General features: G+C 31.3%; 1 protein-coding gene across 1 annotated transcript in view; it reads right to left on the bottom strand.

Moving 5' to 3' along the window:
* LOC121119046 (post-GPI attachment to proteins factor 6) overlaps positions 1–11744 on the bottom strand; it is a 136206-nt gene extending 124462 nt beyond the window's left edge. Inside the window, exon 1 of the mRNA XM_040713663.2 lies at positions 11340–11744. Within this exon, the coding sequence (XP_040569597.1) occupies positions 11340–11394 (55 nt within the window). The 5' untranslated portion in view covers positions 11395–11744. The remainder of the gene's footprint in view (positions 1–11339) is intronic.
* Between the last annotated feature and the right edge of the window lie 426 nt (positions 11745–12170).

The following is a 12170-nucleotide window of genomic DNA, read 5'->3' as shown; positions in this document are numbered from 1 at the left end:
AGGGCAACCACATATGGAGGTCCTAAAAGTCTGGAAAGTTGTATGTCAGGAAGGCGAGAAGATTCGGAGCTACATCTTGACCGAAAACAAAGTGAACTCCCAAATTTTATCTGGCCAATGGATCGCTTTCTTCTCCAGATGTTCGATGTAAGCATCTGCATTGAGCCACAAAAATGGGAGAGGAGACTTGACTGTACTGCCCGCAAAACCTAATAGGGGTGAATATATCCCTAGCATAATACATAGTAGTATGTCTGCACCCGAACTTCTTGAACGTCTATGATGGTGGGCATCCCACGTGAGAGAAGCTTATGTTGCTCCATTTTAATAGTTCTCGTTTGTTTTGTATTAATTGAGTCGAAACTTTATAAAGACAACTTAAGCAACAAAACCTATTTTTTAACGTATTTAAATTCAATCACCTATTAAGTTTCCGATTTATTAAATTTTAAATTAAGTTTACCACAAAATAAGATCAACCCTAAATTGTGGATAGAGGTTTCGTTATCCAAATTTATTGCGGTAGCTGGATGGTACCACAACCCACAGTGAAAATAAAATGCAAGAAGACAATTTATAGGGCTTTTGGATTCCCTTTTCATCTGATTTTGACCCCCTATCTCGGGTAATGTAGAGGGGCAACCAATCTACAATTTATCATTGCGAAATAGGAACAAATTTCCCAAGGTCAACTTTTTCAAGAGTCTCAAAATATACCGATAGTAAGACAATAAGACTTTATATATACAATTCAATCTCAAAGTGGCCACAATAGGTCTTTACCATGGTCTCGATCTTAGGCATGCAGGCCTTTCAGGCGTTCTTGACGTGTTCTTCCAAAATGTATGTGCAGTTCTTCTCCTCATCAGCTTCTAGGGGGTCCACATTCATAATTACATGTGATTCCTTCCTCTCGATGATACCTTAGATTCCAAGAGGGTTGCAGTCTGGTGGGGACATATACCACATTTACCAGGCCCAGAAGTTTGCAAAGTTGTCTTCATACAACTTTTGACTTGTATTGGTCTTGTGGCCTATCAAGGATATAGCTGTCGTCTTTCAGCTTTTTAATGTAGGTAAAAACACACTTGGCGCTGAGGACGATAAGGGAGATATGTTTATAACTCATTCTCACGTCAAGAAGTCATGGCCCATGATTACTTTTGTGGGCTACTATGAGATAAACTACTTGTTGTTACATTCTCCATGGCTTTCTGATATCGTCAGGAGGCTTCCAAATCTTCAATTTGTAGGAGGTGCATCCAAAACGGGTCCAATATTGAATACTGGCATAGACTTGTCAAACTTTGCACAATAGGAGGTGTAGCTTATATGAAGCCGAACAAACACATGTTACCTACTTTATATGTCTGCCTATGTTGTGTTATTTTCTAGGCCAAAAAAAATCAATATTTTAATTTAATAGAGAGATAAAAATGATTAATTAAAATCAATACATACATACGTGTATTGACCTATACAACCGTTCACTGAAACAAAAAGGCGGTAAAATTTAATCAAAGGGATAGAATAAACAAAAATTCATATATCTTCCAAAAATAAAATAAAAACTTGACTAAAATTCTGAATAGCAGAATTTGTTTAGAAAAGGGCACAGCCCGTAACTACTCAATACTTACATCAATTCATATGTGTTCTGTTCTCAAAATGAAATAATAATAGTTTTAGAAAAAAAGGATAATATGTTGGGATGATAGACGAATACTTTAGTTTAAATTTAATTCAAATCTTAACAGTATCTGAAAATGCTCTTGGTTTTGGATATTCATAAGAGGGAAATAACAACAGAAACAGTGCACTTTTTATATATGAACGCACAACCCTACATATATTTCATTAATACGACTACATTATTATTTCTTAAATCAAAAACGTGCATATGATATACATCAGAGAGCACTATATACAGTACACCTTTTACACATGTTCGATGCTACATGCACACCCCTGCAATAGGTCATTAATACGACCACATTGTTATTTCCTATATCGAAATATGTTTACACAGTGCACCCGATAACTGGTTGGCATTAATTCATAGTGAGAGACATACAAATTTCTTTTTTTTTTAATGTAGATAAATGCATAATAAACTCGTAGTTTTAACAGATCAAAATGAAACTATGGCATAAATTAAAAAGATAAAATATACTAAAGAAACGTAGAAATTGTAACTTGTACAATTTGTTTATTCAACTATATCTTGTACATAACATATATGTATAAAGATATATCATTGTGTCTACAACAACTCAAATCCCACTTTCCTACATTATTATGGTTCGTTCTTTGAAGTCAAAAATAGTTTAATCCTTTCATATTTTCTTTATGAAAAAATAAAAGAACAAAATAAATAATTTTTTTATTAAAGTTTATTCAATACTTTATGCTGTTTTTAATATATTAGTTGTACAAACATAAGAATTGGCTTTGTTTATTATTTATAACATATATTTGATCAGAAAAATCAATGACGGATTGTAATTTAATTTTATAGGAATATTACTTTTATTTAAACGTATTGTATGGAGGGGCAATAATATAATTTTATTTTCTATTCAATGCATTCTTGGATTTGTTATTTACAAATTTATATATATATTTTTTTTTTCCCCTTTTCATTTTCAAATATGTAGGTATTTTTTTTTTCCTCAATGTTGAAATAAAGTACCTGATTAATTGTTGTAGTAAAAAGAAATCCCTTCTTTTTTAATTGATTTTTTCTACCCTTGATCTTTAAAACTTTGCTTACATTACGATTGGACTCGACTATTGTCATTATTTATCTCAACTTTTGACAATTGGCCTTTAAACATTCCCATCAAAATTACGGGAACGGAATCAACAAAATCAATATACCGCATATTGGCAATTGCAGTATCAGAATTATAAACAATATTTAAATTTACAGTCGCTTGGCATGCCTTATCCTCTTATTCGAAGAAAAAATCCCAAATCTTATTAAAGGCAGCTTAAGGGTCTTAATTCAGTAACCTGTACGTCTCGTTTCCACCTTCTCCTAGCCCTCTTACAAAAATCCTATCTATACGAATAAGTTTTTTTATAAGAAATCTTTCTAACGCCATAACACGTAAGCCGATTGTACATATACAACGTGAGATACGCATTACTAAGTCCATCTATTGGAAAAGTAATGGATTTTATAATTTTAAATTTTTTCACCATATTAAGGTTTAGAAACATAATTTTTTTTCTACAAAGTTAGAGCATTTTCCACAAAGTCAAAAATGATTTAATGCGATTGATGATATCTAATAATAATATTATAAGAGGTCCACTCCTTATTTTTTCATTCATTAGAGTCATTCTTTTATTTTTAATGTTAGGACTGAGGTGTACAAAAATAGCTACAAAATTATCATATTGTAGTTATTATTTTATCTCATACAAGCAATCTCATCAAAGACTGATGAATACAAATTTAATTCTCAAAAAAAAAAAAAAAAAAAGTAATGAATATTTCAAAGAAATAGATAATTTCTTAGAAACTTGTTTCATATATATAAATTTAAAGTTTTACTTTAAGAATATCAAATTATATCTTGTTGAAACCCCAAATTTATCTTGTTAAGATTATTTTAAAATAAGGATTCCTTTTTTCTCCATATTTTATATTTATAAATTTATTTTTTACCTTTTTAATTGATATTTACGAATGCAAAATGTTAGAATAGTTAAAAAAAAAAAAAGGATATAAATTTTAAATGACGTAATTATTATAACCGGTCAAGTGTTTAACATGTAATTAAATACGTTTTATTTCCGGGGTTTCTTCTTTACCCAGTTCAATAAACGCGTTATAAAAGTTACAGAAAGTGAATTAAACCAATTTATTAAAATCATTGGTATTTTTTACTTTATTGTATCTCTTCAAACTTCACCGATACGTATTTTCGGAGAATTTAGATGTGAAAAAAATTGATAAACAATTAAGCAATCAATATTTCTTCAAACAAGCCATTGAAATCCTAGGGAAAATAATCCAACAATTGTCCAAATATGGATATTTTACCAACTTTATAACTTTTAATTTGCAGTTTCAGTTTTATTTTATTGATGGTAGTTTAATTACAAGCTTTTAGTTTTTATTTAAAAAACTTATTTAAGATTAAAAATATATTCAGAAATGGTCACTATCAGTATCATAATTATATTCAAAAACATATATATATTTTTTTTAATTGTCCTTTGACTGGTCAAATGGAGATGCACTGATTAAGTAAAAGTAAACATCACAGCATTACATTTACCTATGAATCTTTTTTGAAGTCCATATACATCAAGTATATTTCCTTCTCTAGGAACGACCGGGGCACGAACATACGCACATTGATTTCAAGAGAATAATTTCTCCCAAGGGGGTTGTCCATTGAGCTACGTCGTTCCTTTTATTTATTTCATTATACATTTGACAAAGAATTTACAACAAAGATAGGCGATAATTCTTCTTTCCGAACACACAGCTGGGATAATAAATGATTAACAAAAAAGAAGGAAGGCTTTACTACTTTTCCTTTTCTAATCGCTATACTTATTTTTTTTTTCTTTACACACATCCCATCTTTACTGATACCTAACTTTCTTTATAGAGAATAAAAAATATAACAAATTATAAAAAGGACTCCCAATCCCTTACAACAAGGATTCTAATTACGATACTAGACAAACAACAATCAGACATTTGGTGAAATGCTCTATTCAACTACAACATTGGTCATTCTAACTATATTATACTATCACATCATTTTGATCTATTATCATTACATGGTTATTATATACTTATTAGAAGGTTATCTGTGGGTATTTAATTTTTTAAATATGCCATAGAACCTTTATATTTTTTCCCTTATTGGTACTAAAAAAGGGAAATATGACTCCCTTAATATATGGATCCTTCAAGGAATATTCAATAATTACATGACCCTCATCCAAGGTAATGTAAATATATTATTTAAAACTATTCACTTCATTTTTGGTTGTAACTTGTACACAGCATATTTTTATAAAAATTGCAATTTTATAAAGCTTTTATATGTAATAAAAATATTTCAAAAGGCAACTAAATTTATCCTCACCCAGGATTTCTTCGAGCCATAAAAATATTTTTGTAAGATAATCCTGCTTTGCTATAGCATTTATCGATCTGGTTGTTTTTATCTTAATCGAATATGCTTTACAGTTTTTTTTCCATTTATCGAATTTGATCATTTTTAAATTCATTTATTCACTGTTTTTTCGTTTTTGTTTTGAAATTTATATCAACTAATATACATAGTGATGAAAATCTTGTGTATTTTTGTCATGTTAAAAAAAAAATCAACATGGATACCCTGACAATTTGAAGAATGTTGTGGAGGAGAGACAAGACCGATCCTAAGCCTAACCAGGACTAGAACGAGTATTTAAGGACCTACACAACACTAGTATTGACCTATTTTTTGTTGTTGGGCCTTATTTAGAATGAAAGACTCCAGGTCTAGTTGAGTCTTGCATATAAGTCCGAAAAACTTATAAAGTCGATCCTTAATGACGTCACTCCACTTCATATTTTTTTTTTATGTATAAGTTCCTGTATTGACAGTCCGAAGGACCATTCCTAATACAGGACGAAACAGAATAAATAAGGAATGGCCCTAAGACTTAACCGGTCTGCACCAAATAATTAATACATTAGGACTGATACACACTGGAATTGAAAGGAAGGAGGGTTATCAAAGATAAAGGCAAAACTTACTTCGATGTCCAATGGTTATCCTCAATTAAACTCGGAGTCCCACAAAGAATTTAGAATTATAACTGTGCAACAAGTCTTCAAGGTTACTCTCCATCTTTTATGAGCCACACGAATGTTCAATCAGGTTTTGACTATAATTATTTGTAGTAGAAAATGAAGTTCACTAATCAGAAATTAAATAATAATGACAACAGCCTAGGAAAATATAATTCTTTGTTCAGATTACCAATTCCAAAAAAGCAGGCCAGCTAAAAAATACACACGATTTACATTACTAACTATACAACAGTCGTTACCTTGACTATTTTAGTACTGATCGGATCATAAATATATAATGTACTTAATATTTTTATTCAAAATTAATTTCTTGTCATATTTCGTAAGTTATTGAAAAGAGACAATAATTTAATTAGATACGTTTAGATATGAAAGTAATATTGATTATTGGTTGACTTTTAAGATCTACTCTAAAATTGCATAATCAATTTTTCTAAATAAATAGAAAAATAATCACCAAACTGAAATACAATTCCACGAATATGAAGACACAATTCACATTTATATAAATAAATACATACAATATATGAACAAAGTATGTATATGTAACATTGTTGATGTGAAAAGTATGATTGTGGCCTATCAACACAAAAGCAAACTAAAAATATTTTCTCAAAATTAATTGCAAATTACATTTGTATTCTTCTACGATTTATTGTCAATTTCTTTCTCCCAATTATTCTTATTAAGCCTACGGAACTGCTGCGAATTGCACTTCAGGTACTCAAAATTGATCAAAGAAAGAGACATTGCTAGATTTTATGGTTGACAGGGGCCATATTTGGCCAACATTGGACACTTAAATAAACTAAAGGTTCTAAACAAGAGCTAAAATTCTAAAGTATCTTTACTCATCCCACAAATTTGAATAATAAGCCACTATAATTGGCTTAAATATGTCTATGAAATTTGGACTTCATATGTACCTACAATGGGGATGGACTACAATTGCAACCAACTTCAAGCTCAATCAGATCCCAAACAAATTAATTGAGACAATTTTTTTTTGTTTTATCTTATTCCAACACTAATATGTTTATATTTGAATTTATATGAATTTATGAAGTAAAAACGATCGTAACCATTTTACTTTATAAAAAAGTTTTAATCATAAATATACGGTCTCAGACTTTGTTTCAATAACTCGATCTGATCCAACTGCATTGATTCAACATTCTTGAATAAGGAAGAATCAGTTAGTATGAGCTATTATACTCTTGCATAGTTAATTCCAGAGTTATTTATTTTGAAAATTTCAAATTATCAAAACTTGATGAGTGATTGTGTTTCTCCATCTCAACAACTGACCAAAAAGGCAATCAAACTGACATGTATTTAATGATTCATCTAACCTCCTGTATTAGGAGGGGGAACTCGGGCGTGATGGACTCATATGGGATCTGAATGAGGTCATAGTTTGTTCCAATTGTAGTACACTACACCGTGTATATGAAGAAAAATATAAACTTTGATTCTCCCCATTTCTTGATTTTTTTTTTTTTCAAGATTGTCTTTATACCTACCCAAATTTGTTATTTTAATTCTCTTTGCTACAAAACGTTTTTTGTTTTATATTGAAATCCCCTACAAAAGGGAGGAAAAGGAATAATTTATAAGTTGAAATAGGAAATAAATTTATTTCCTTATTTTAGATAGAAATATAGAATTTAAAACCTAGAGAACAACAACTACTTCTTTGCAGTAATGCAGGGATTACAAATCATAAGCTTACAATTGTGGTGAGTTAACACAAACAGAATCTTGAACAAATATCAAGAAAAGAGGAAATGGCAAATATATACATTTGTAGGTAGGTATATGAATGCATTCATATCAATAATTGATGGACATACTTCCGTCTATTATTGGCTTTATATTTCAATTTTGGGATGAATATAGATAGCAAACAGTTGTAAGTAGAGTATGATTTATGAGACTTAATTTGGCCCCGATATCGTAATTAAATCAATTCATTTCTAACTATTTTATTGTGAAAATGATTTTTTGCTGCATTGCTAAGCAATTTGTGATGTCTTTAAAAAAGTAACCAGAATCCTTCGGACTTTTGCGAGCTGATTAGCCTCAACTGCACATTACAATCATGGAGTTGTAGAGACCTAATCATGCATAATACATATTACTACAGGAGAAGAATATCTAAAGAGTGATTAGTTGGGGGAAAAAAACCCTGTCTTATTTTACTTTATTTCTTCAAGAGTGAAAATAAAGAAAAAGAAGCTAAGTTGCAGAGTGATGATTCCATGGTGCAATATGCATATCTTGTTACGTCAGAATAAGTATGATTCTTTTATTTTAGTAAAGCAAACGGTAATCCCCATGACTAGTCTTGTGTCCGTTCTTATTTATTTGGTCTAGTCCAGTCTTAAGACTAGGTATATTAGTCCTTGGGATAGTTTTTCAATACCGTCCATCCTTCGGATATTCAGTTTTATCATAACTTCTTTCAAAGAGACGAGATATTTGAAAATTAAGGTAAGAGATGTTTGGCTGGAACATTAAACACTCAAGTATTATACGTTCTAGCTATTATTAATCTTCTTTTTTTTTTTTTAAACCAATAGTTATTTATTTCAACACTTTTAAAATGATATAGTTTTGGACACAATGAACAAAATACTTACGAACACAAGACTGAACATTGTTTCTTTAAAGACCAATGCTTTATAAATGAGAACTTGATTAGTTGTAGACAATACAGAAAAACTAACCTAAACCTTGGACCCTAAGAAGGAATGAGGTCTATGCTGGTTGTTAATAATTGAGTCAATCAATAAACAAAACAAACTTCTACTTTTCTCATAGGAATCCTGGAATTATTTGAACGTAGAGAGTAGAGGGACATGTATGACTCAAGTAATAAGGCATTCTATTTTGCTCAATTGTATAGTATTGGGAGATAATCACCAGCCAATCAGTCTGGGAAATTGATGATCGAAACAAAGCCTCCAAGAGCCCCCACGGTCATCTCTACCACGTGGCTTACTTCTGGGCATGCGTAAAATAATTGAATTCTTTAGTTTCTTACTTTTTATTAATCTTGAGGCCTAGCTAGGAGGGTAGGAACAACTAATGAGTCTTTAAAACTGTTTAATGGTGAAAATATATCGGATACTTAGAAAAAAGACTGAAAAGTAGGACTGATTTGTAATTGGAGATACGAAGGGTCTTGTACCCGGATACAGTATAATTGTATTATTCGAAAAGATCTGAGACCCGAACCAAATTTGAGTACTTGAACTTTTAGGATCATAAAAAAGATCCGAATCACAAAAAGTTTTAGTATTACTTGATACTTAATCTGAATTATACAAAAAATATTATCAATATCGAACGTAGAATCTCTATTGATCACCATTGGGGTTTGGAACGAAATCTACATAAATCTACATTTGCACTGTATGGTTATTCTATACGGTGTAAAATGCTCTTAAAATTAATAAAAAATTGTTTGATATCTATATCCGAAAATTTGGGTACCCAAAATTTACTCGAATATTTACGTTTAAAGACCTAAACCGAGGCAGATCCATTCTATCTTTATTTGAAAATGTAGTGCATGGACCGATCCAACACTAACGTTCAGTCATCATTTTCCAACAATTGATTGTTTGTAAAAGAATCAACCATTGGGCTAAGGGTTAAGAAAGCACGGATGAGTTAACAACATCAAAAGAAAGATGAAAGCCATCATGGGTCAAAAATGAAGGGGAGAGGAAAAAATACAAAGTATATATTTTTATTGGTATTTTCGTACAAAGTTAAAACCAACTTTGGTTTGATGTTATTTTTTCTTCCTGATGATTCATCCTTATTCTTTAAGAAAAAAAACCATGAAAGACATATCTTAATGACTGTAAGATGAGTCAATAAGGAGGATCCAATTGACGAGGACATCAAAGAAGGGGGAAAGAAGGGAGATTAAAAAGGTTAGAAACAACCTGCATGCCAAGCATATAAACATACTTTTAAAAAATGAATTAATGTTACTTTCAAAATATATAGGGTGGATATTTTAAATACGGATAATTTAAGGATAATGTAAGTTACAATTTATTTCCCAAAATTCATTCAACAATTTACAAATCTTTTGCTCTTAGACGTAGAGCCAGATCCATACGGAAGTCAATTAATTTAACCAACCACCCCCAGATTCAATCACCACCTCCAACCTATCCCTAAACTTGACACAGGCCATGATGAGGAACTCTTTGTCCATGTTGGGCCACAAAGAGTCAACTGTGTTATGTGCATGTTTATTGGACTCTCTTTCCAAGACGCCTCACACATAATTGTCCAATGGGTTTGATCTGTCGAGCGAAGAGGCCACTTTTTCTTTAACCTTCACTTCAGGGAGTCCGACGACCGTTTTTTCTCTCAGAACTATCATGAGTCTGCCTTGTAGGTGTTATCCACCCATCAGACTCCGTGAAAACCTTGTTAACATCGTAAACAGTTGATTTAGGTAATTTTGTATAGCCAATAATCACCTTGGACGTCCTCCCGGTACGGAGGCACACAATAATGGCCTAACAGTGTTCGTATTTTGAGGATATCTCAAGCATTTTTTTATCCTTACTTATACAATTTCGTTAGCTGAATCTGATGAGCACACTTTCATAAACATTAAAGTAAGAGTAACCAAAATATTGAGGAACAAACTTGTTCTGTCCTTAAAATCCCCACCCTGTATATAGAATTGGTGTCCAAAAATATATGTGCATTTTTTTTTAAATTGATATATCTTGTAACTGGTGAAAACAATGGATTTTTTTTATTTTTTTTTGAGTTTCTGTGATGGCTCAATTAAATAATCCAAAATGTTCGTTTTCCTTGATTTTCTTATTACAAAGAAGATCAACTATGAGTGATCTTCCTCAAAAAATCTGGAGACAAGCCAATGGATATCTTCGGCAGATGTTGTCTCTCTCACACCACCCCCTACAGAGCCATGAACAAGTTGGGGTACAAGTGATTCTGTTCAAAAAACTTCTGGCGAGCTTCAAGCCGGAACCTGCATCTCCTGGACTATTTTTAATAGACACAAAAAGAGAAGAAGGCCTCGGCTATCTATCAGTGAAATATAGAGTCTCTAAAAACAGCTATTGACCTCCACCAGAGCAATATGTCTGCTGACAGACTGAAGTCCACCTGCAAGTAATTCTGTCACCTTGTTGAGTAATGCATTAGTAGGATTGGTCGAATGTTTGAAAATAAATATATGAGACACATATCGCACTTTTTCTTCTAAACTGTTGTTGTAGCACCTCTTCACACCGCGATAGGTCTTGATAAAGTTGTACTAAAAAAAAGATTTCTGAATATTTGTTTTTACAAGAAAAAATTATATTTTCCCCCATTATTATGAAGGGATTTTTGATCATGACAAACTTGTTTGCCCTTTTTAACCATGAATCAAAGACAAAAAGTCATTCAAAAACTGTACTTTTTTATATATGCACAATAAAAGTATTTAAAAAGCCCTTACTTGAAAAGGAAAGGAGAATAAACAGAGATTGAAGAACTGGTTTTGCCTTCTTCATAATCTTAAGCCTTTATATTTCGTGTATTCTTTAATTATTTGTAGTTTTGCTTAAGATTTGACACCTCTAATTAGACAGGGCATATTGGATTTGGTGGCTTTGTTCGTTCATTTAACACTAGGGTTGCTGTGAAGGGGAAAAAACCACAATAATAATAATAATACATTCACAACATGCCTCTTATAGAATTATTAACTATTTTTATATATATTGCCCATAGCACACATGATAGTAACACACAACCGAAACCTTGTAGAACAAATCAGAAACTGTCTTTGTAAAAATGAAAATAACCAACATAAAAAAGCGTTGAACACGACGACTTCCTATGGACTCACACCGGTTAGAGTAAAAAAAAAAAACAAAAAAAGGATGTCGACTATGATGTTAAGAAAATAAATATATTATCAGAAGAGAAAGCAAGCACGGCCAAGAGGGAGAGAACAGGAGAGAGGGAGAAACTTCTCTTACTTGCCGGTAAGAGCCTTTCAGCTATTCTCTTTTTGCTTTTTCATCGATTATATTACTGTTCGTCTTATATGTACTTCTAGGAACATAAACGGCTCCTTTATAATCAAATATCTACATTAGAGAGGTTTGATTTCCAACTTTTTTCGAATTTTGATTACGGTTAGTGTTGAAAAGTGGTGATATGGTATGAAAATATCCTATCTAAAATTATATTCTTCTGAGAGGTCACCTCTAGGTCCCACATCTCGATTAAATTATGAAAAAAGGCAAAAACTCTTTACTTAATTAATATAGATATTAAAAAT

Source organism: Lepeophtheirus salmonis, chromosome 5, assembly GCF_016086655.4.
Source record: "Lepeophtheirus salmonis chromosome 5, UVic_Lsal_1.4, whole genome shotgun sequence".
Lineage (NCBI taxonomy): Eukaryota > Metazoa > Arthropoda > Copepoda > Siphonostomatoida > Caligidae > Lepeophtheirus > Lepeophtheirus salmonis.
This window is presented reverse-complemented; position numbering and strand designations above follow the sequence as displayed.